Source organism: Oncorhynchus gorbuscha, linkage group LG26 (assembly GCF_021184085.1).
Source record: "Oncorhynchus gorbuscha isolate QuinsamMale2020 ecotype Even-year linkage group LG26, OgorEven_v1.0, whole genome shotgun sequence".
Classification (NCBI taxonomy): Eukaryota; Metazoa; Chordata; class Actinopteri; order Salmoniformes; family Salmonidae; genus Oncorhynchus; species Oncorhynchus gorbuscha.
The window spans coordinates 31,131,649-31,156,907 of record NC_060198.1 but is presented as its reverse complement, the minus strand read 5'-3'; the positions used below and the strand labels follow the sequence as shown (position 1 = coordinate 31,156,907).

The 25,259-nt window shown below is 45.3% G+C and overlaps 1 protein-coding gene across 2 annotated transcripts in view; it reads right to left on the bottom strand.

Moving 5' to 3' along the window:
- Positions 1 to 25,259, bottom strand: part of LOC124015163 (myoferlin-like) — a 57,209-nt gene that overhangs the window by 20,376 nt on the left and 11,574 nt on the right. Inside the window, exons 7-33 of one of the 2 annotated variants that reach the window (XM_046330159.1) lie at positions 24,401 to 24,529; positions 23,803 to 23,865; positions 22,149 to 22,199; positions 21,774 to 21,804; positions 21,536 to 21,651; positions 19,777 to 19,903; positions 19,265 to 19,368; positions 19,074 to 19,142; positions 18,925 to 18,968; positions 18,652 to 18,734; positions 18,495 to 18,533; positions 17,212 to 17,336; positions 16,385 to 16,498; positions 15,905 to 16,082; positions 14,825 to 14,949; positions 14,628 to 14,737; positions 14,082 to 14,274; positions 13,668 to 13,823; positions 11,410 to 11,541; positions 11,116 to 11,279; positions 9,092 to 9,206; positions 8,149 to 8,251; positions 7,726 to 7,865; positions 7,069 to 7,233; positions 5,780 to 5,867; positions 5,278 to 5,355; positions 4,783 to 4,964 (exon numbers count right to left, since the gene is read on the bottom strand). In XM_046330159.1, the coding sequence (XP_046186115.1) occupies positions 4,783 to 4,964; positions 5,278 to 5,355; positions 5,780 to 5,867; positions 7,069 to 7,233; positions 7,726 to 7,865; positions 8,149 to 8,251; positions 9,092 to 9,206; positions 11,116 to 11,279; positions 11,410 to 11,541; positions 13,668 to 13,823; positions 14,082 to 14,274; positions 14,628 to 14,737; positions 14,825 to 14,949; positions 15,905 to 16,082; positions 16,385 to 16,498; positions 17,212 to 17,336; positions 18,495 to 18,533; positions 18,652 to 18,734; positions 18,925 to 18,968; positions 19,074 to 19,142; positions 19,265 to 19,368; positions 19,777 to 19,903; positions 21,536 to 21,651; positions 21,774 to 21,804; positions 22,149 to 22,199; positions 23,803 to 23,865; positions 24,401 to 24,529 (3,024 nt within the window). The remainder of the gene's footprint in view (positions 1 to 4,782; positions 4,965 to 5,277; positions 5,356 to 5,779; positions 5,868 to 7,068; positions 7,234 to 7,725; positions 7,866 to 8,148; positions 8,252 to 9,091; positions 9,207 to 11,115; positions 11,280 to 11,409; positions 11,542 to 13,667; positions 13,824 to 14,081; positions 14,275 to 14,627; positions 14,738 to 14,824; positions 14,950 to 15,904; positions 16,083 to 16,384; positions 16,499 to 17,211; positions 17,337 to 18,494; positions 18,534 to 18,651; positions 18,735 to 18,924; positions 18,969 to 19,073; positions 19,143 to 19,264; positions 19,369 to 19,776; positions 19,904 to 21,535; positions 21,652 to 21,773; positions 21,805 to 22,148; positions 22,200 to 23,802; positions 23,866 to 24,400; positions 24,530 to 25,259) is intronic. The other variant, XM_046330160.1, reaches the window with a different exon arrangement.

Here is a 25,259-nt window from a genome sequence, read left to right as displayed (position 1 = left end):
ATTACACTCAACGGAACGACTTGATTAGTGTAGTGTCAACAACGCAGCCACTGCCAGCTAGCCTACAAAGTCAACAACGCAGCCACTGCCAGCTAGCCTACTTCAGCAGTACTGTATCATTTTTATCATTTTAGTCAATAAGATTCTTGCTACGTAAGCTTAACTTTCTGAACATTCGAGACGTGTAGTCCACTTGTCATTCCAATCTCCTTTGCATTAGCATAGTTAACTATGTGTCTGTCTATCCCTGTTCTCTCCTCTCTGCACAGACCATACAAACGCTCCACACCGCGTGGCCGCGGCCACCCTAATCTGGTGGTCCCAGCGCGCACGACCCACGTGGAGTTCCAGGTCTCCGGTAGCCTCTGGAACTGCCGATCTGCGGCCAACAAGGCAGAGTTCATCTCAGCCTATGCCTCCCTCCAGTCCCTCGACTTCTTGGCACTGACGGAAACATGGATCACCACAGACAACACTGCTACTCCTACTGCTCTCTCTTCGTCCGCCCACGTGTTCTCGCACACCCCGAGAGCTTCTGGTCAGCGGGGTGGTGGCACCGGGATCCTCATCTATCCCAAGTGGTCATTCTCTCTTTTTCCCCTTACCCATATGTCTATCGCCTCCTTTGAATTCCATGCTGTCACAGTTACCAGCCCTTTCAAGCTTAACATCCTTATCATTTATCGCCCTCCAGGTTCCCTCGGAGAGTTCATCAATGAGCTTGATGCCTTGATAAGCTCCTTTCCTGAGGACGGCTCACCTCTCACAGTTCTGGGCGACTTTAACCTCCCCACGTCTACCTTTGACTCATTCCTCTCTGCCTCCTTCTTTCCACTCCTCTCCTCTTTTGACCTCACCCTCTCACCTTCCCCCCCTACTCACAAGGCAGGCAATACGCTCGACCTCATCTTTACTAGATGCTGTTCTTCCACTAACCTCATTGCAACTCCCCTCCAAGTCTCCGACCACTACCTTGTATCCTTTTCCCTCTCGCTCTCATCCAACACCTCCCACACTGCCCCTACTCGGATGGTATCGCGCCGTCCCAACCTTCGCTCTCTCTCCCCCGCTACTCTCTCCTCTTCCATCCTATCATCTCTTCCCTCTGCTCAAACCTTCTCCAACCTATCTCCTGATTCTGACTCCTCAACCCTCCTCTCCTCCCTTTCTGCATCCTTTGACTCTCTATGTCCGCTATCCTCCAGGCCGGCTCGGTCCTCCCCTCCTGCTCCGTGGCTCAACGACTCATTGCGAGCTCACAGAACAGGGCTCCGGGCAGCCGAGCGGAAATGGAGGAAAACTCGCCTCCCTGCAGACCTGGCATCCTTTCACTCCCTCCTCTCTACATTTTCCTCCTCTGTCTCTGCTGCTAAAGCCACTTTCTACCACTCTAAATTCCAAGCATCTGCCTCTAACCCTAGGAAGCTCTTTGCCACCTTCTCCTCCCTCCTGAATCCTCCTCCCCCTCTCCCCCCTCCTCCCTCTCTGCAGATGACTTCGTCAACCATTTTGAAAAGAAGGTCGACGACATCCGATCCTCGTTTGCTAAGTCAAACGACACCGCTGGTTCTGCTCACACTGCCCTACCCTGTGCTCTGACCTCTTTCTCCCTCTCTCTCCAGATGAAATCTCGCGTCTTGTGACGGCCGGCCGCCCAACAACCTGCCCGCTTGACCCTATCCCCTCCTCTCTTCTCCAGACCATTTCCGGAGACCTTCTCCCTTACCTCACCTCGCTCATCAACTCATCCCTGACCGCTGGCTACGTCCCTTCCGTCTTCAAGAGAGCGAGAGTTGCACCCCTTCTGAAAAAACCTACACTCGACCCCTCCGATGTCAACAACTACAGACCAGTATCCCTTCTTTCTTTTCTCTCCAAAACTCTTGAACGTGCCGTCCTTGGCCAGCTCTCCCGCTATCTCTCTCTGAATGACCTTCTTGATCCAAATCAGTCAGGTTTCAAGACTAGTCATTCAACTGAGACTGCTCTTCTCTGTATCACGGAGGCGCTCCGCACTGCTAAAGCTAACTCTCTCTCCTCTGCTCTCATCCTTCTAGACCTATCGGCTGCCTTCGATACTGTGAACCATCAGATCCTCCTCTCCACCCTCTCCGAGTTGGGCATCTCCGGCGCGGCCCACGCTTGGATTGCGTCCTACCTGACAGGTCGCTCCTACCAGGTGGCGTGGCGAGAATCTGTCTCCTCACCACGCGCTCTCACCACTGGTGTCCCCCAGGGCTCTGTTCTAGGCCCTCTCCTATTCTCGCTATACACCAAGTCACTTGGCTCTGTCATAACCTCACATGGTCTCTCCTATCATTGCTATGCTGACGACACACAATTAATCTTCTCCTTTCCCCCTTCTGATGACCAGGTGGCGAATCGCATCTCTGCATGTCTGGCAGACATATCAGTGTGGATGACGGATCACCACCTCAAGCTGAACCTCGGCAAGACGGAGCTGCTCTTCCTCCCGGGGAAGGACTGACCGTTCCATGATCTCGCCATCACGGTTGACAACTCCATTGTGTCCTCCTCCCAGAGCGCTAAGAACCTTGGCGTGATCCTGGACAACACCCTGTCGTTCTCAACTAACATCAAGGTGGTGGCCCGTTCCTGTAGGTTCATGCTCTACAACATCCGCAGAGTACGACCCTGCCTCACACAGGAAGCGGCGCAAGTCCTAATCCAGGCACTTGTCATCTCTCGTCTGGATTACTGCAACTCGCTGTTGGCTGGGCTCCCTGCCTGTGCCATTAAACCCCTACAACTCATCCAGCACGCCGCAGCCCGTCTGGTGTTCAACCTTCCCAAGTTCTCTCACATCACCCCGCTCCTCCACTCTCTCCACTGGCTTCCAGTTGAAGCTCGCATCCGCTACAAGACCATGGTGCTTGCCTACGGAGCTGTGAGGGGAACGGCACCTCAGTACCTCCAGGCTCTGATCAGGCCCTACACCCAAACAAGGGCACTGCGTTCATCCACCTCTGGCCTGCTCGCCTCCCTACCACTGAGGAAGTACATTTCCCGCTCAGCCCAGTCAAAACTGTTCGCTGCTCTGGCCCCCCAATGGTGGAACAAACTCCCTCACGACGCCAGGACAGCGGAGTCAATCACCACCTTCCGGAGACACCTGAAACCCCACCTCTTTAAGGAATACCTAGGATAGGATAAGTAATCCTTCTCACCCCCCTTTAAGATTTAGATGCACTATTGTAAAGTGACTGTTCCACTGGATGTCATAAGGTGAATGCACCAATTTGTAAGTCGCTCTGGATCAGAGCGTCTGCTAAATGACTTAAATGTAAATGTAATGTAAATGAGAGAAAACACTGACATTTGAGGAAATGTGAATTGAATGTAGGATAATTTAACACACTAGTTTTGGTAGAAGAAAATACAAAGAAAAAAACAACTGTTTTTTTTCTACCACCATCTTTGAAATTCAAGAGAAAGGTCACAGCTCTAGCCATCACTCTGGTTGTAATTCCGATAGTGTCCACATGATGGCAGTGGTGTATGTGCAAAGTTTCAGATGGAAAACTTAAAGTATCAAAAACTTTAACTACAATACTTTTAGTGTGAAGTCCCCAGGTACATTTGGGCAAATCGTGAAGGAAACATTCCCATTCATATTAAATTTTTCTGCAAGAATATCGTCAAATCTGTATACTTGGACTTTGATTTAGCTTTCTAAGTATTAGTAGCCATATTATAAGTTCAACATTTGCAAAACAACAAAATAACTCCAACAAAATAATATCCGTATCATTTTTTCTAAAATGTCGTACAAGGTTAGTAGATACATTTTACGACACATACATGGTTTCCGGATATTCCCGTAAATCCCAGCTCATTGGCTATCTAGCTAGCTTTGTTTGACCCCGATTGGTGCTTATTTGACAAAGATAGTCGTTCAAGTGATGACCGCCCGCATCATCGGCGTGCCATGAAGGCTTCGCTCTCTGACCAAATACGGTGTCCTATAGGATACACTACACCCCTAATGATATAGTGAAGTCTTGTTACCTTCTTGGATCTCTGAGGAATACATACAAACGTGATTTGGCTAGTTGAAACAACATTTAGGATGAGATATTCACAGATTCCTTTCCTTGCAAATTGAACGAGTGGAAATACAAAATCGATCGTGCATGCTATTTGGACCTTTTTAGGATATGAGAAATGATTTTATCTAACAAAACGACACTTCATGTTATCTCTGGGACCCTTTGGATGATACATTCTGAAATCTTGCTCTGATTTAAGTACATGTCACCTTCAGAGGTGATTTTATCAAACCTATCGCGGTCAAAAAAGTGTTTTGCTGTTAGGAGCTCTCCTCAAACAATAGCATGGCATTTTGTCACAGTAATAGCTACCGTAAATTGGACAGTGCAGTTACATGAACAATAATTGAAGCTTTCAGCTGATATAAGGTACCGATATTTGTTGTTTCTCTAAAATCTGCGATCTTGACATAACGTGCTGCATGATTTACAACTGTCCTGTTGACTGAATGCCGATCCTTAAGAAGTTTTAACAGGGCACAGGTGAATAAGTCCAGGTGAACAGGCAGTGGATGGAAATTGACGTCCGTAATGTATTGACTTGACTCGGACTCACAGGATTCATTGAAATGTACTTAGTGGTGGTCGCACACATTGACCACATACATGTACATACAGTAAGTGTATCACATGTATGTACAGTGCTCGGCTGGTAAGTGTCGCTAACACACTACAACTGGTAGGGTAAGTGAGGGTAGGATAGGGTACATACCACCTGGTCACTGTCGTAGAGCTCCAGCACCACGTTGGGGGGGTTGAGTGCAATGGTCTGGGGGTCTCCATAGATCTCAATGTCATTAAAGATGAGGGTCTGGTCCCAGGTGGGGTTCAGAGTGGCCCTGATGACCTCCGTGGTCTTACTCACATGGAGGAAGGACACATGGGCATAGGGATCTGAAGCAGAAGACCAGAGCACAGTCATTGTATTGATACAACGAGTTTAATCAGCTAGTGGTTCAATTACAACTGCTGTGAGGATCGGGTTACACTTCCACCTCTCTCTTTCCCCATGCAACGTTAGTGGAAACAACCCAGTTTGTTCCCACTAGCATTGCTTAGATGTTTCAAAAGTACTAGCCAGGAGAATGTGGACGGTGCTCAAGAACTAGCTAACAAACAAATGGTATGGATGTAACAACCCGCTTGGTAAGTAAAAAAAAAAAGAAAGTGAGCTCTCCATCTATCTACATTTTATGATGTTCCTCACCTGAGAAGCTGTCCCTGTCCATGGCGATGAGATTCCTGGCCTGATAGACATACACCCTCAGATGGTACATATACGACCCTGAAGAGAGAGCGATTGTGATTTAATGTAATCTGAAAAGTGTGGGCCCAGACTTCCTGAGAGGAAGGGCAGTGGAGTGGAGGAATCTGAGGAGAAATCAACATTTAGGCCGCGGCCAGACAGAGATTGTCCGTAAAAAACAACAACATTTGGCCCAGTGTTTTTTCCAGTGGAGTCATACCTTCACGAACAAAGGAGATGATGAATGTCTGTCTGTCAACAACAAAATGCTGATGTTGTCCATCGTGTTAAGTACGCAACTCGTATGCAACATGTGTGAATTAGTTTACTTTTTTGATGGACAAACAGGACTGTGACCAATGGATATGTGTTGTTCATACTCTTTCATCTATCTCTGTGTGGCCACAGCCTTAATCCCTTAATCAGTGTCTGCAATCAGCTGGCATGGGTCAATGTTACTCACGGTCAAAGTTACAGGAAACGGTGGGTGTGTTGGCACCAAACAGTCTGGCAGCGTCCTTCTTACTGGCCTTCTCATCAACATCTACCCCCTGTAGACAAAACACAGAGGCTGAGTTTACAAAGACACCCCCAGTCTGTTCTCTTCCCACTAATTGGTCTTTTGACCAATCAGATCAGCTCTTTTGCCAATAAGTGGGAAAGCGATCAGAATTGGGCTCCCTGTGTAAACACAGCCAGAGAGACCAGTTCAGAACAGGACTAGCAATGCCTTCATTAGAGACTGTTGGAGCCTGCTGGAGCTATAACGATATTGCTTAAATCTATCCAATCCTCTTGAATCTCCATAAGTGTCCAGGGACTAGGAGTTTGGGTTTGTTTCTGGATGGTACGGCAGCACAAATAGCACAACACTGTGAATAAAATTTGATTTGATTTGAAATAAATAGGGCATGAGTCAACGCTGGTCTAATCTGTGCCTTTTGAGTGCTTTGCCAACCAGGATCACTGGGCAGGAAGGGGCAGATGGGGGAAAATAATGAGAGGATATTATAATCAAGATAACACACTGAAAGGCCCTCGGCCAAATTCCATTGTATTTTCATGGACTGGGTTTCCCAAAGCCTTTTGATGGGTTCTGACTTTTAGATATGAAATACACGTATTCATGTCACGGAGGGAGAGAGGGGAATGTATAACGTTTACATATGTTATCGTTAGCCATCAGGGATCCTATGGGAGAAGAGACATAGTCTGGTTACAAGTCAACATGACAGCCGTGAGTTGGGGAGGAGTGAGTCCTTTGGGACAGAGGTCAAGTTAGATGAAGTGAGGAAGAACATGTATCACTAATCATCTTGATAGCAACAGAAGTGTATTGGCTGTTCGGATGTGTAACTAGGGACTCAGCATAGGAGAGAGGGTTAAATACCCGTGCTTGTGTGAATATGTTCCTTGTCTTATGCAGCTGTATGACTCAGTGGGTGAATAAACTCGGTTTGAACTTTAATAAGTGTGCGTGAGTTTTTTACTCTGTTTAACTAGAACCTAACACTTTGTAGCTAAAGTAGTATTTTATTTATTTCCACAACCCATTTCCAGAACCCAGTCACAAAGCTGGGATAGCAACAAAATTGATGATTGATCGTCAATCTTCTGCGGGTGAAAAAAACAACTTTGTCAAATGAAGCACTTTTGATGTACTTTGATGTGTGGTATGAATCTAGTTTAAGTCTAGCCTTCCCGTGTAGCCTTCCTGTGTAATTGTTTTTGAACTCAGAAGAAGTTACTAACCAACGCCCCCTCCAGCCTGAAGATGGCTGAAGCTCCTATCCCATCTGACGGAGCCATCTTGCGTCTCCAGCGGCGACGGCGGAATGTGTCAGACGAACGCTCCTTCCTGTGGAACTTCCAGCCAATCAAGGACGAGTATTCCCAGCCTTCGCCGGGATCCCGCCTCTGTAGAGTCAACGGAGAGGCAGTGGACAGTGTGTAAGAACTTTAGCCCTCGAAATTGACATACAGACACACACATGCTTCCACTCTACCCTGCACACTAAACATTTTCCTCCTCTCTTCTTCTATAACCGCTTCCTTCTCCTCCATCCTCCTTTCCCTTCTTCTCCTCCTCTCTTCCCCTTCCTCTTCCTTCTCTTCCTCCTTCCCCTCCTCTTCCTCCTACCCTCCTCCTTTTCCTGCTCTTCCTCCCTTACCTCCTCATCTTCCTTCTCCTCCTTCACTTCCTCCTCCCTTCCCCTTCCTCTTCCTTCTCTTCCTCCTTCCCCTTCTTCTCCTCTTCCTCCTACCCTCCTCCTTTTCCTGCTCTTCCTCCCTTACCTCCTCATCTTCCTTCTCCTCCTCCTCCTCTTCCCTCCTCCTTCACTTCCTCCTCCTCTTCCTTCTCCCTCCCTCCCCCCCTCCCTCCACTTCTCTTCTTCCTCCTCCGCTCACCTCAGGTGCTGCTTTAGTGTCTGCTATTTTCCTGCGTGGTCGTAAGAGTCTCTTCCTGCGGTGGATGTGGTACATCTTCTCTGCTGCTCCCCAGGACTTGGGCTTGTCATCGGGGGGAATGGTGACGCCATACTCCCAACCTGGTACGCAACACACACAGTGACAAACGGTATACAGAGTCAGAGGACATTCAGCTTTATACTGTAGTATCATATTGGTTATCGTAGGTAAATTCAAAATACAGTACAGAAGAGGTTTATCAATAAAATTTTATACTATACAGTGCCATATTGTTCCACATATGATAATGGAATCCTTAAACAATATTGATTATTTGGTATACAGCAGTACACCATACAATCAATCCCAGTGTTAGCATTTGGGTTATGGATATGAAGGAGAATAATTCCAGTGCTTCTTTACCTTTCTCATCCACAGCCCTGTTGCTGTCGAAGCTCCAGTCATCCTCCCACTTCCAGCCAGCAGGACACTCTATCTCCCCTGGACTCTGGCTCTTCTGCCCATTCTACACAGAACAGTCACAGTCAGTCACTTCCAACATTACACAGTGGCTGTATATCAACATGTGACAATGACATCACATTACAACATCAAAACAATACAGAGACACACTGTTTATAAAAGTAGGGACGTAAGCACTCTATTTTCCCCTCTGGGTATTCTGTGTGGGGCGGGATTGATTCACGTTGGTTTCCAGTCTCCTATCAAGTATTTAACTAAGCCTCTATATTTATGGGAATCACTGAAACAAGCACCATCGTGGAAAAAGGTAGCTGGCTGTGTAAAGTCCCCGACATCGAAACAATAGGCGTCACAGTTTGAAAACATCAAGGCTACGCAGCTTAGCCTGAAATACAGACCTGTCTTCATTCCTTGTACTCGGTGTCATATGTTAAACTGGACATTCGGCCATGTTACTGTTATACTGTTATTAAGAAACTTGTTTTTGATTTTTTTAGATACAATTCTTGGTATGACAAGGAGAGACAAAAAGTGGAATGGTACGCAGGCTATATGCAGCTCTCTTGACAAGGGAAACATGACTTCAAACATGACAGTGAGTGATATGTGCATAAAATGAATCCAGGGATGAGCACCTGTCGCTACGTAGTCTAGGAGATCAAATTGTAAGGGAAACAGACGAAATGGCTCCAGTTTCGTTGGCCTCTTTTCATAAGAAAAAGAGAACATACATTGATTCTCCCAGAAGGAGAAATTGTAACACTGAGGGGTCAGCTTAACTTTTCAGTGTTACATATCTCTTCCCTCTTGTAGATAGAGGGGTCTGAGTTGCAGGCGACAGGGTTGTCTCTAGCAATAGTGTGTGTGTCTTGCTCTGTCTCACCACGTCTGTGAAGGGGTCGGCAGCAGGCTTCCACTCCCCGCCAATGAAACGCGTCTCGTTCTGGAAGACCTCGTCTGTGAACTCTGTGTGCCCCGCGTCTGCTTCCGTTAGCAGGCTGAATCACACAGACACACACGTTTGTTTGACTAACCTTCTGGGGACCAAACAATTGATTCCCATTTAAAATATTTTTTTCCTTAACCCCTACCCGTAACCCTTAACCCAAACCCTAACCCCTAAACCTAACCCTAAACCTAATTGTAACCCTAACCCTTACCTAACCTAACCTAGAAGCCTAAAATAGCCTTTTTCCTTGTGGGGACCGGCGAAATGTCCCGACTTGTCAAAATGTTCCTGGTTTTACTATCCCTGTGAGGACTTTGTCTAGAGAAAAATTGCAAGACTATGTTATAATACTTTTATTGCATCAAATGGTTGTTTTATTCGACAGAATAGAGTATTCTTATAGCTATTGTGTGTGTGTGTTCTACTGAGGATGGGCATCCGGGAGATAACACTGACAGGAGATTTACGATGTCGTTTGGGTGATAAAACCTAAAGAACATTCCAGAGCATGAGTTAACGTTTCTGTTCTATACCGTATCAGGGAGAGATGGTTCCAGTTTGGAGTCGGAGGGCCAGACACTGGTCTCTACACAATGAAAACTGTTGACACAGCAGATACTGTCTGCTATGTATTATAGGTATCTTTCATACAAATCTTAACCTTGTGACCCATTCTATAAATCTGTTGTTCATCATGTAGTTTGAAAGGGGTGTATCTTGGCTATAAAAGACCTTTGTACTTTTGTCTCGCCGCTCTCAGCGGATCATTAGAAAAGGTGATTCGTCGACCAGCCATTGCTATTGCAAAGCTCTCACTATTGAAGATTTAGTTTAAGCATAACTCTGACTTGTCTGATAAGTTTGTCTCTCCTCATTTGATAGTAAAGAAATGAACCACCACAACTTCTGGTCCCCACAAGGATAGTAAAACCAAACACAGACATACACGTCACAAATAGCGGGCTTGATCCCACTAAACTATAGAGTACTGGCAGCTGGACTTTAGTCCAGGAATGCTCAGCTCTAGTGGAAAGAAGGTGGGATTACAGAACCACTGAAGAAATGTCTGGAAAAAGGTCAAATCAGCCAAATCAATGAGGTAACTGTGTCTGGGGAAAGGTCAAATCAACCAAATCAATGAGGTAACTGTGTCTGGGGAAAGGTCAAATCAACCAAATCAATGAGGTAACTGTGTCTGGGGAAAGGTCAAATCAACCAAATCAATGAGGTAACTGTCTGGGGAAAGGTCAAATCAACCAAATCAATGAGGTAACTGTGTCTGGGGAAAGGTCAAATCAATGAGGTAACTGTGTCTGGGGAAAGGTCAAATCAACCAAATCAATGAGGTAACTGTGTCTGGAGAAAGATTAAATCAACCAAATCAATGAGGTAACTGTGTCTGGGGAAAGGTCAAATCAACCAAATCAATGAGATAACTGTCTGGGGAAAGGTCAAATCAACCAAATCAATGAGATAACTGTCTGGGGAAGTGTTTCTATAGGAGCACTATGAAGGGGGCTGGTGTTGCGCACTCCTGACTCAGAGGCAAACAATGAGGAATTAGGTGGGGTGGATGAGGTGGAAGTGGGACTATTGTGTACTCACAGTACTATGACTCCCTGCACATCTATAGAGACGGAAAGAGGATGATTCCCTAACCACAAGCACAGGCAATGCCAGACCAAGCTTGATTTGTCTGTGTGGGGTAGTCCAACTGAAATGTAAACTACTGAAAACAAACAATGAAAACAGGAAGTTTCTACTTAAATTCAGTTATTTATAGCGCTAGAGATCTACCGCTCACCATCTATCAGGGTCCACAAACGTCTGTGTGTGTGTGTGTCTGAGTTAGTTTGTGTGAGTGTGTGTGGATATGAGTATAAGTATGAGTGTGTGAGTGAGTATGAGTGTGTATGTGTTCGTGGGTGTGTTTAAGCATGCCAACAGGTCACTCTCACCCTCTCTCGGGGTCGACGAACCACTCGCCTTCCCACTCCCACGCCCTGGGGGGCATGAAGCGCTCCTGTTTCAGCTTCACCTTCCCCGTCACATCAGAGAACTTATGCCGGCACACCAACCCTGTGGTGCCCCACTTCCCAAACACCTGGGCCTGGTTCTCATACTGAGGGTGAAAAGGGAGAGCGAGAAAGAGGGGGTGAGGGAAAATAGATTTTGTCAGCATAGTAAAGACCTGGTAAAATACCAACCAAAACAAAGCATTGCCACAAAACCCATGTGAATAACAATAATACCATTTCTGCGAACACACTGAAGGTTCCCTCTGAGAAGCTGTTGAACTTCTTCTCGTGGGCAGAGAGGCCCAGCCACATGTTGACACGGAGCTGGACAGGGATCTTCACACCTTTGTTTTTGTCCATGGGGTACTGGCCAAAACAAACAAACAACAAAACTAAATACTATTCATCGGGGTTGAGCGGTATACAGATTCTCATATCTAGCACTAATTGGCGTTAGCTACCTTTAGCAAGCCGGCTAATGTAATTAAATTATATTGACGGTATTGAAAATCCTACCTGGGTTATTTCGAAATACACGGGTGTTAAGTATATCATCCAACCCTACTGTACATCACCTATGAAAACAGGGGGGAACAGGCTACCTAAGTATGGTTCTCAATCAGAGACAACGATTGACAGCTGTCTCTGATTGAGAACCATACTTAGGTAGCCTGTTCCCCCCTGTGTTTGTGGGTAGTTGTTTTCTGTTTTTGTGTCTGCACCAGACAGAACTGTTTCGGTTGTTCTCGTTGTTGTTTTGTTAGTCAGTGTTCAGTTCATAAATAAAGTATGAACACGTACCACGCTGCACCTTGGTCCTCACCTTCTTCCATCAACAGCCATTACAGAACTACCCACCACCAAAGGACCAAGCAGCAGGTAATGGACTCCTGGACATGGGAGGAAATATTGGACGGCAAGGGACCCTGGGCACAGCCGGGAGAGTATCGCCATCCAAAAGAGGAGCTGGAGGCAGCTAGAGCGGAGGGGCGACACTACGAGGTATTGGCTCGAGGTAACGTGCACGAGAGGCAGCCCCAGAATTCTTTGGGGGGGGGCACACGGGGAGATTGGCGGGCTCAGGTAGGAGACCTGAGCCAACTCCCCGTGCTTACCGTGGCGAGAGAGTGACCGGGCATGCACCGTGTTATGCGGTGAAGCGCACAGTGTCCCCAGTGCGCACGCATAGCCCGGTGCGCTACATCGCAGCTCCTCGAATCGGCCGGCCTAGAGTGGGCATCGAGCCAGGAGCGATGATGCCGGCTAGGCGCATCTGGTCTCCAGTGCGTCTCCTCGGCCCGGGTTATACGGCACCAGCCCTACGCACGGTGTCCCCGGTTCGCCAGCACAGCAGAGTGCAGCCTGTTCCAACTCTCCGCACTTGCCGGGCTACAGGGGGTATCCATCCAGGACAGGTTGTGCAGGCTCGTTGCTCTTAGTTCCTTTTTTATGTCTCTATTTTGGTTTGGTCAAGGCGTGAGTTGGGGTGGGCATTCTGTTTTGTTCTGTGTGTTGTATTTCTATGTGTTTGGCCTGGTATGGTTCCCAATCAGAGGCAGCTGTCAATCATTGTCTCTGATTGAGAACCATACTTAGGTAGCCTGTTACCACCTGTGTTTGTGGGTAGTTGTTTCCTGTTTTGTGTTTTTTCACCTTACAGGACTGTTTTGTGTCGTTCACTCTCTTTGTTGTTTGTCATTCAGTGTTCAGTTGATTTAATTAAATTTACTATGAACACTTACCACGCTGTGTGTTGGTCCGATGATTCCTATTCCTCATCATTATACGAAGAGGAGAGCTGTTACATTCTCCGAATGTTTATGCCATATCTGCGTTTAAACACATCCGCCCCCTGGACTCTTCCTCTCTTCGCACTCTGACAGACATTGTCATTGGACATTGACACAAAACTGATTGATTATGTGCCTCTTCCCAGCAGGCAAAACCGAGAAAAACCATTTGAAAAGACATCAGTTTCTGATTATAATGACATCATTTCAACCAGTTTCGCTTCAATATCCACTAACAATGTCTGTGGCATCAGTTTTAACTCCCTGTACACCTTAGAAACTGCATGAATACTGTCTTGGTCCTGCTGGAGTTTTCCTGTACGATTATCATACCACTATACCAGGGGTAGGCAATTAGATTCAGCAGCGGGCTGATTTTTGTCAAATCGGAGTGCCTGTCTATAGCCCTAAGCCATAGTATATTGGCCATATACCACACCCGCTTGGGCCGTATTTCTTAATTATACCACTATTACTACTACTACTTAAACAAGTACAACTACTATTAGCACTAATATTACTAATACTATTGACAATAGTAGTAGCATGATCAGTAGTCTATGTTCTCCATCATAATACCTGCATTAAGATAGTATGGGTCCTGCCATAGAATTTCCCTACCATTATCATACTGCTACACTTACAACTACTACTACTACGGTACTACTATCACTAGTATCAGTCTGTTCTCCATCCTAGTACCTGCATGAAGATGGTCTGGGTCCTGCCACAGTATTTCCCACAGGCCTGCTCACTGTAGGTGGAGTAGAGGATCTGATTGGCTGGGAGACGGGCGTACGCCACCCTCCTCTCTCCACGCAGCATCCAGATCACCACGTCAGGCATACTGTTCTGGGGCTGAGGGAAGAGTGAAAGACAGGTATGAAAGAGAGATTATTAAGAGATGGGGAGAGAGAGAGTTTTCTGTTGACAGTATTAGAGAGAGAGAGAGAGAGAGAGAGACAATACAAGCTAGTTCAAATTGAGTGGGCTTGGCACTCCCATAACAAGTCATGGCACCCTCAAAATAAGGGCTTACTTTAAGGACATTCCAATATTCAATGTGCTATTGAACCCTGAATGTTGTGAGAATGTCAATGTCTTGTTGCTCCTGACCTCCTCTGCAAGCTGTTTCAGTCTCTCCAGCCAGTCCTCGATGTCTGTCAGAGTGGCTATAACGTCGGTGGCCTCCTCCTTCAAGCGTTTGGCCATCTCCCTGATGATGGCCACCGCCGAATCACGCAGCTTCTTAATCTGGACGTCCAGAGCCGTCAGGTTGGGCCTGCCCTCAAGCTCTGGTACCTGAAAGCTATCAGAAGCTAGTATGAGGCTACAGAAACTATACTGAAGCTATCAGAAGCTTTAAAAACCTATATGACGCTTTAAGAACCTAGCATTACGCTATCAAAACCTAGCATAAAGCTATCAGAAGCTAGTGTTCATCTATCAAAATGTATCATGAAGCTATCAGAACCTAGCATGACGCTATCATAACCAAGCACAAAGCTACCAGATCCTAGCATGAAATTATCACAACCAAGCATTCTGAACATATCATGAAGTTATCTGAATCTAGCGTGAAGCTAGGATAAGTTAGAAGGAAGCTAACAGAACCGAGCAAGAAACAATTATAAGCTGAGATACGATCGATGAATGTCTTACTTGCTCAGATCCTCAATCATGTGGTTGATGAGTTTGAGCCAGATCTCAGCCAAGCGCACCTCTGAGGCTTTGGCAAGGATGGCTGTTCTCAAAGAAGTGAGGTTGGATTCCTGGAAGAAATGACAACAAAATAACAATTATCCCATGATTGGTTGATTGATTATTTGATTGGTCGATTTGTTGGAAGTGTTTCTCACCAGTCTGTCTGCGATGTAGAGGATGATGTTGACTGAATCCAATCGGTGGCTAATGTCTTCCCAGAAGGATGTGAGGATGACAACAGGTTTGGTGTCAGCCCAGGGCAGGTAATAGTAGTGGTTACCTACAGGAGAAACAGAACTAAGTCATATTCAGTTCAAGCTGCAGAGTGGTATATACCTGTACAACTTGACAATTTAGTCCAGCTGTATGGGAATGTCTCTACTGCATTGGAAACAGCAATGCACTTTTGATAGGAATGAATGGTGTCCTCAGAAAAGTATTCCGATTCAGACCCCTTTACTTTCCCCACATTTTGTTATGTTACAGCCTTATTTTAACATTAAATTGATTAAATTGTTTTTTTTTCTCCCTCATCAATCTAAACACAATACCCCATAATGACAAAGCAAAAACCGGTTTCTGAATGTCCCTGAGTGCCCCAGTCAGAGCCCGGACTGGAACCCGATCGAACATCTCTGAAGAGATCTGAAAATAGCTGTGTAGCAACACTCCCCATCCAACCTGACAGAGCTTGAGAGGATCTGCAGAGAAGAACGGGAGAAACTCCCCAAATACAGCTAAGCCAACCTTGTAGTGTCCTTCCTACCCAAGAAGATGCAAGGCTGTAATCGCTGACAAAGGTGCTTCAACAAAGTACTGAGTAAATGGTCTGAATACTTATGTAAATGTGATATTTCTGTTTTTTTTTTATAAATGAACAAACATTTCTAAAAACCTGTTTTCGCTTTGTCATTATGGGCTACTGTGTGTAGGAATTTGCTTCATGTGGAAAAAGTCAAAGGGTTTCAATACCTTCCGAAGGCACTGCATGTTTTCCTGTTTTCATATTCATGACTATGTATAGTTGGTCTGCCTTGTGCCTTTAGAATTGATAGATAAACAAACACATTCTCTCGAAACATGGGTGCTAAAAAAATCGATATTTTGTAAACATTCAAATATCAGGTCTAATCAAGGTCTAATGTGTTGGCACTGGGCTGGAACAATAGCTAGCACACCAGGAGGGTACCCATCAGGACTGAAGAACCACTGGTGTATAGTCTAGGTTTTCTCACCGTCAAACACAGCACAGCTGTATTGGGTTGTGGATGCCAGCGGCATGCAGGTGGAGTCCAGCTTGTTGCCGTAGTTACCGATGCTGACCTCGAACTGGATTGGCTCACCGGGCTCCTGGAGCATGCAGGAGCTGTGGAACACAGCACACAGCGAGAACTTCCTCCTCCGCTGGTACTTCTGAAAGCACAAACAAGAGGTCAGGGGTTAATTCCAGTGTACATTCATTAAAGGTGCGTTATTGCCTGACTAAATCAAAATTGGATTTGGAAACACTGTTCTACACACAAGAAATCTGGACTTTTCCCTTCTAGCTTTCTCTGTATCCATTTCTCATCAGTTCTTCTCTAAGTTTTGCAAGTTTCGTACCAGGGTTGGGGTCAATTCGAAGTGAAGGAAGTCAATTCCGGAAGTAATAACCTCTATTAATACATGAAGCAACAATATCCCAGCTATGACAGGATCCCACCCTCTCTGTGTACCTGGGCCACCAGGATGTCATCACTGGAGATGTTGTCCAGCTTCCCGTCAGCTTTGCCCTCCAGCTGAGTGGAGAGCTCGATGAGGACTCTGCCCCTGTAGGCCACCCCTTCACCCTGGTAGGCAGGCAGGCAGGCGGGCAGGTGGGCAGGCAGGCAGGCAGGCAGACAGACAGACAGACAGGCAGACAGAGATGAAACAACACAGTGATACTGTAATCGTGTTGCTACACAAGATGTTCCTATCAACACAGGAAATTACTTGAGAAAAAAATGTATAGTTTTGTGAAGGAACAATTAAGCTTAATGACAATTGTGTTAGACAACTGTACGGTGTGCTTTAAAGCTATTACTCAAGTTGAACTATCTGGATTTGAGGAATCGAAGTATGAAATGTGGCATTCCCACGTGTTATACATTGAAGGGGGGGGGTATACAGTATATAAATTAGATACCTGTATGTTTTATAGATTAGATACGATTGCCAAGAAACTCAGCAGAAAAGAGAATACTGATCTAAACCAGATGTTCCTTGCCTATATAAGCTAAAATGTATTTTTGTCTAAGAGAGTCCAATGCTGGCTGCGTCCAGAACAGGGTTCACTTGCACAGGTCACCATTGAATAAACCCTGTGTGAATGCTTAATCGTTTTCTCATCTACAAGAGCTGATTATCTACGACAATTTTTAATTCTGAATCTTAATAATTGCATGTTTCTGTGAGAGAGAAGCGCATGTTAGATATGCAAATATTTACAATAAGAAAAAGGAATAGCAAAACGTCTTACCAGAGCTGAAGCACTTGTCCTCAACCCCAGGGATGGTCTTACCTTGCCAAAGTTGAGTTCCTCGTACGGGTCTGGGAGGCCAGTGAACTCCCTGGGACTGCCGTACAGGTTTAGGTAGCAAGGCCCAAACGCTGGGAGGAAACCCACCTCCGCCTCCCCACTGCTCACTGTAATAAAAGGGCAGGTTCTCTTTGTGAAATGGTTTGCTACAGATATTTTGAATGAATGTCGTATTTACTCCAGTCCATTGCCAAGTACAGTGTAATTGGCCTGGTGACCAGACTCTGAGCGATAGTGTTAACAAATCAAGTCAAACGTTACTGGTCACGTACACATATGTTGCAGAAGTTATCGAAGAAGCAGTGAAATGCTTATGTTTCTAGCTCCAACGGTGCAGTAATATCTAACAATACAGACAAATCCAAAACAATTTAAAGAAAGACATTTAGAAATATCAGAATGAGTCTAGAATATAAATATACTGTATGTATGTATGTATGTATGTATGTATGTATGTATGTATGTATGTATGTATGTATGTATGTATGTATGTATGTATGTATGTATGTATGTATGTATGTATGTATGTATGTATGTATGTATGTATGTATGTATGTATGTATGTATGTATGTATGTATGTATGTATGTATGTATGTATGTATGTATGTATTGACAGTATGAACAGTATATGAATAGACAACGTGTGTACAGAAGTAGTTATACAGGATGAGCCTTGACTAGAATATACAGTATATACATATAAAGTGGGTAAAACAGTGTTCAAGTGACCTGTGTTCAATGACTATGTACATACAGTAGGCCAGCAGGCTCTAAGGTGCAGGCTAGAGTACAGGGTGGTAGCCGGCTAGAAACAGTGACTAAGTTCAGGGCAGGCTACTGGGCAGAGGCCGGCTAGGGGTGACTATTTAACAATCTGATGGTCTGGAGATAGAAGCTGTTTTTCTGTTATTTACCCCCCGTTTTCTATTTATTTTTTGACATGGTAATACAATGTGGTCTGGTGCCTATGCTACATCTGTAGTCAAACTTGAGTATTTACAAATGCTGTCCCTGTTTGACAAAAGCAATACATTTTAAAAAGTTGTATTGTCACACACCAGATCGGTGCAGTGAAAGGTGTTGTTTTATAACCATAGTAGTAAGGCACCCCTGGAGCAAGTTAGGATTACGTGCCTTGCTCAAAGGCACATAGACAGATGTTTTCACCTTGTCAGCTCGGGCATTCAACAAGGGACCTTTCGGTTACTGGCCCAAGACTCCACCCTATAGGGAGGCCTCATACAAAAAGATGATGTTTCTTTACCTTCAGATGACAGATTGGTGCAATTTTCTGCAGGCGTATCTGTTTGAAGGGACAGATGCAATGTGGTTGAGACAGGGAACAGACACACACACACACACACACACACACACACACACACAAACACACACACACACAGTGAGAGAGAGCGATACCATACCTTCAATCTCACCACCAGATGAGGCTATTTTGGTCAGATTTAGAAATGTGGTTCCTATCACATCATTCCTGGTCAGACGATCCCTGTGTGAAAAGTTCAATACGTTGTTAATACACTTTCCTGCGAGATCCATGTCTTCCAACTCAAAGTAGCAGCATTTAAAAGTGATGGTATACATGAATGTGGATAGTGTAATACACAGTAAACCGCTATAACAACGACATCCAAACATGCACTGTATCTGTCTTCCAGGGAGGATAACCAAAGTCTTACCAGTCAAATACAGTCAACTTGATGCTTTCGCACATGGATGGGAACTAAAAAGAGGGAAATGAGAGCATGTTGTGTTTGTCTGGCTTCCATTCATATCATCCATTTGTGTTGTGGTGTACTACAAGTAATACGAGAGAGCTAGGTCACACCTTGACCTGAAGGTTGATCAGCTGGTTCCACTCAGGATTGGCATTTTTCTCGATAATTTTGGTGCACAACTGAAACCAAAACAACGTCATCATTAAGCAAACATCTAACCAAAAGATCTGAAAATATTTGCCGAATGACTTGGCGTTTTGTCCTTCTCTTGCATTCCCGGAGTTCTGAGTCTTAGCTTTACCTTCTTGCCAGCGAAGCTGACCTCCAGAAATGGATCAACTAAGTTTTTCTTATCGCCTTCCCCTCCAAATACTTGTTTCACAGTCTGTACAAACGCATCGTCCACTGTAAGACGGAGTGAAAGGATATTAACACACACTCACATAAAAAATAACAAGATGTCCAGTCAACGTTTTGAAAGAATAGGCCCGCTGATATCAATGTTGGATTACTTGAAATACATTTCCAGATTCAAAAAGAACACTTAATCACTTGGTGTTTGCAGATACGTGCAATCAATATGGTGTTGGCTGTTCATACTAACGTCTGCCATATTGCTTACACGTTTCCTTTACCTAGAAATATGCATATCCAATGGGGTAGGGGGTAAGGAGGAAGTGATAGATGGAAGAAACAAGAGGTTTAGGGATAACGAAAGGGGCACGAGGTTGTTTTTGGACTGAACTAAATTACACTTTGCTGCTGATGGAGGAAGAAGGGTGGAGGATGGAGAAAGAAGGAATATACACGTACTCTGAGGCATGTCCTCAGCACGGTACACCTTCAGGTTGAGAGTGACCAATCTGAGTGTTACCCCAGCAGGCACCAACAGATTACTCTCTATGTCATCTTGCTCCTCGTTCCGCTCTCTCTTCTCAGTCTGAACACACAGGAGGGGAGGGGAGAGCCTTGATGAAATATATTATGTTGCATGTAGTTGTATAACACATTGATATTGTATACACATTCTACCAAACTTGGCAAAAAAAATAAACCTCCCTTTTTCAAGACCCTGTCTTTCAAAGATAATTTGTAAAAATCCAAATAACTTCACAGATCTTCATTGTAAAGGGTTTAAACACTGTTTCCCATTCTTGTTCAATAAACCATAAACAATTCATGAACATGCACATGTGGAACGGTCGTTAAGACACTAACAGTTTACAGACGGTAGGACATTGAGGTCACAGTTATGAAAACATAGGACACTAAAGAGGCCATTCTACTGACTCTGAAGAACACCAAAAGAAAGACGCCCAGGGTCCCTGCTCATCTGCGTGAACGTGCCTTAGGCATGCTGCAAGGAGGCATGAGGACTGCAGATGTGGCCAGGGCAATGAACTGCAATGTCCGTACTGTGAGACGTCTAAGACAGCGCTACAGGGAGACCAGCTGATCGTCCTTGCAGTGGCAGACCACGTGTAACAACACCTGCACAGGATTGGTACATCCGAACATCACACTTGCGGGACAGGTATCAGGGTGGCAACAACAACTTCCCGAGTTACAACAAGAACACACAATCCCTCCATCAGTGCTCAGACTGTCCGCAATAGGCTGAGAGTGGCTGGACTGAGGGCTTGTAGGCCTGTTGTAAGGCAGGTCCTCACCAGACATCACCAGCAACAACGTCGCCTATGGGCACAAATCCACCATAGCTGGACCAGACAGGACTGGCAAAAAGTGCTCTTCACTGTTGAGTCACGGTTTTGTCTCACCAGGGGTGATGGTCGGATTCAGGTTTATCATCCAAGGCATGAGTGTTACACCGAGGCCTGTACTCTGGAGCGGGATCGATTTGAAGGTGGAGGGTCCGTCATGGTCTGAGGCGGTGTGTCACAGCATCATCGGACTGAGCGTGTTGTCATTGCAGGCAATCTCAACGCTGTGCGTTTACAGGGAAGACATCCTCCTCCCTCATGTGGTACCCTTCCTGCAGGCTCATCCTGACATGACCCTCCAGCATGACAATGCCACCAGCCACACTGCTCGTTCTGTGTGTGATTTCCTACAAGACAGGAATGTCAGTGTTCTGCCATGGCCAGCGATGAGCCCGGATCTCAATCCCATTGAGCACGTCTGGGACCTGTTGGATCGGAGGGTGAGGGCTAGGGCCATTCCCCCAGGAATGTCCGGGAACTTGCAGGTGCCTTGGTTGAAGAGTGGGGTAACATCTCACAGCAAGAACTGGCAAATCTGGTTCAGTCCATGAGGAGGAGATGCACTGCAGTACTTAATGCAGCTGGTGGCCACACCAGATACTGACTGTTAGTTACATGTCTGTGGAACTTGTTCAGTCTATATCTCAGTTGTTGAATCTTGTTATGTTCATACAAATATTTAGACATGTTAAGTTTGCTGAAAATATACACAGTTAACAGTAAGAGGACGTTTCTTTTTTGCTGAGTTTATAAACTATGTAATCAATATTACATTAAGTACAATGGTAGAGAATGTAGAGAAAGACAGGTGAGGCGTGTGGTGACATAGCATAGTGACACAGCAGTCGTACCGGTGGCTCATCTCCTGTCCCCACGATGACCAGGCTGACCTTCAGGTAACCTTTGGCCCCCGAGCTAGAGTCATCAGGGTCACTCAGGAGAAGCCACTTCCTCATTATGGCGTGGGCTGTTGACCATAAGAATATACACATTCCAGACACAGACACAGGCAAAGGATGTCTTTGAAGATAATTGAAGGTCAAGATAATACTCCTCTCCTGTGTCACTCTTCTGTAAAGATGAACTTACCAGGTTCGTCATATATGTACCCAACATCCAACTGTTAAAATGAAAATAAAGTCTGGTTACAGATACACCACACAACTGATTTTAACCAGATTTCCACCATTTTACTTTTATTTCAATAAAAATGCATATTTGTTGACAACTCAATTAAATATCAACCAAATACAGATATTGAGGTTATTGCCTGGAAGGGTGTATTCAATACTGTATAAACACAGTGTGGTAGTGTGCATTGTAGCCAATCCATGTTTGAACAAAGGATTTCTGTGATTTATCCAATGTTTTCTGCCATTGATATGAAAGGCAAACATAATAGGCTGGATGTAATGCTCTGTAAATAACTAAATTAAATGCACTTTTTGTAAATTTAAATGTCACCTTGAACTCCCCCATTAGACTGTCTGCTCTGAGGGAGTAGGAATCATAGACCTGTAGAGAGAGAGAGAGAGAGAGAGAGAGAGAGAGAGAGAGAGAGAGCGAGAGACAGAGAGAATTAGTGATGTTGAAACAAACCCAGCCCTTAGTTCTAAACTGCTTCATAGTTTACCACAATCAATGAGTTTTAAAATGATTGTTCAATGAGTGTTCAAAACATTAAGAAAACCTGCTCTTTCCATGACATTAAAATCAAATCAAATGGATTTAAGTCCTTTTTACATCAGCAGATGTCACAAAGTGCTTATACAGAAACCTAGCCTAAAGCCAAAATAGCAAGCAATGCAGATGTAGAAGCAGGGTGGCCAGGAAAAACTCCCTAGAAAAGGCAGGAACCTAGGAAGAAACCTAGAGAGGAACCAGGCTCTGAGTGGTGGCCAGCCCTCTTCTGGCTGTGCCGGGTGTAGATTATAATAGTACATGGCCATTAAGGCCAGAATGTTCTTCAAGATGTTCAAACGTTCATAGATGACCAGCAGGGTCAAATAATAATCACAGTGGCTTTAGAGGGTGCAACAGGTCAGCACCTCAGGAGTAGATGTCAGTTGGCATTTCATAGCCGAGTATTCAAAGGTCAAGACAGCAAAAGCGGTAGAGAGAGCGAAAGAGGGAGGGAGGGAGGGAGGGAGGGAGGGAGGGAAAGCGGGTCGAAAACAACAGGTAGTGGGGGGGCATACTTAAGTTCACACAGGACACCAGATAAGACAGGAGAATTTCACCAGACAGGACAGACTGACCCTAGCCACCCGGCACACCCTGTTGCAGCATAGATACTGGAGGCTGAGACGGGCGGGGGGGACACTGTGGCCCTGTCCGACAATACCCCAGACAGGGCCAACCAGGCAAGATATAACCCCCACAAAGCACAGCCCCCATACCACTAGAGGGATATCAACACACCACCAACTTACTACCCTGAGACAAGGCTGATTATAGCCCACGAAGATCTCCTCCACCGCACTGGCGCAAGACCAGCAAGAGGAAGACCCCTTAAGTGACTCAACCCACTCAAGTCAAGTATAGCAGAAAAGGCCTGGCACAACATGATGCACCCGTCCTAGGGACAGCATGGAAGAGCATTAGTAATCCAGTGACTCAGCCCACATAATAGGGTGCCCATCTTTTTCCCATGCAGTGTCTTCACGCACCGACTCCACTCTGACCAGTGGCGACTCAGACTTGTACCAGTAGCGACCTCGTTGTCAGAAAGTCTTCTCGCTCTTGTATAAAGGAAGGGGGGCCAGCACAACCTTGGCTTATGGCTTGGGGCTGATCCTGCTGGGGGGCCAGCTACCAATCCCCATTGCCTCCAGGCTTCCTACATAATGGTGGGCCAGCTCAACCCCTTCTTGCATGTTCATCAGATCCATGCTCACACAACCTTGTCTTACGTGGGTTGGCACTGCCAGCAGTCCATGACTGGGGGCTGATCCTGCTGGGAGGACAGCTACCAACTCCGATCCCCGACCGGGGTCGAGCCTCCCCGTCGAACCATCCACGCCAAAACCCCCTCCATGTTCGTCAGATGGAGAGAAGCCGAACTCGTGAACACACTGTATATAGACTGTACCCAGTCTGAGAGGAGTGTTGTACTTACCCGAATACTGATACAGTCATCTAAAAGCTCTGAAGGCAGGATGTTGACATTGAAGAAGAACATCTGTGGAGAGGGTTTATAAAAATGTTGATATATACAGTATTTTCATAGTTTTTTTATGTACATAGTAGAGAGTTAGGCATAACCATGGCCATTTTTCCATACCTTTCTATACTCTGATTTTGAAGCAAATTCATACAGACATACTGTAGCAATCAATTGTATAGTAATTAACTAGGAAAGTTTGAGAAAATGCAGGTGAGAGGTCAAGGGTGATAGATAATGTATCTAACGGAGGATTCCGCTTTAGTTTTACGCGAACATATCACTGTTGCAGAGAGAGAGAAGATCTGAATGAAACTCATTGAAGCAGGAGAAGGAGGAGCGCATTGAGAGAGGGATCAGCAGGACAAGATAAAAGAGGAGCAGGAGTCAAATAGACAAGCATTTAAAGGGGTAAAAAAGACAGTCAATCAAAAGATGGAATACTGAAACAAAGATTCCCGTCAGCGCAATCAGAGAAGTGTAACTTTGCCCTAGTGGCTTTGATTTTGGAGTGTAAGGGCAGTTTAAAACCATAGAGTTATGAAGAGATTACCTCATCAAAGAAGGGGTTGTTTCCTCGTCTGATCCTGGTTCTGTGGGTCTGTCCGCACACATTCACTTTGACAACCGGTTTGATGTTGTTTCCCGGCAACTGTCGGCCCTCGATAACTCGAACACGAATCTGGTCATTGAAGACAACAGTGTAAGAGAGTTTAACTAACACAGTCATTTCAATAAACACAAAATTCCTTAATTATGCCTTTATTTATTTAATTTGTCAATAATAGGAGAGGTCAAAGAGGTGCTGTTCTACCACAAAATGCACATCTCCTTCCTTTTTTCCTTCCTTCCTTGAGGCAATCGGGGCGGCAGGGTAGCCTAGTGGTTAGAGCGTTGGACTAGTAGCCGAAAGGTTGCAAGTTCAAATCCCTGAGCTGACAAGGTACAAATCTGTTGTTCTGTGCCTGAACAGGCAGTTAACCCACTGTTCCTAGGTCGTCATTGAAAATAAGAATTTGTTCTTAACTGACTTGCCTAGTTAAATAAAGGTTAAAAAAAATAATAATAACTGGTCTGTTTGTGATTGGATTGATGAATGCATAGTTATCATATTGCTGTCATCTCTCATGCAGATTAGTGATTACCTCAAGTAAGGTCAAATGGGATGAAGGATGCATGTCACAAGTATTTGAACAGAGCCCCATTCTACCATCCAGGGCTGCATCTCAATAGTCCTTTGCTCGTCTTCTCTACCACTGATCTGAAAGAACTGGAGGGTGAAAGCCACCATCCACCATACTGCTTTCATCTCTCCTGTGGTTTCAGATCAGTGCAAATGAAGGAAGAGAGATGAGGAGGGGAGGATACTTTGAACTTTTGACATGCACTCCATGTGCTAGCTATGTACTCTA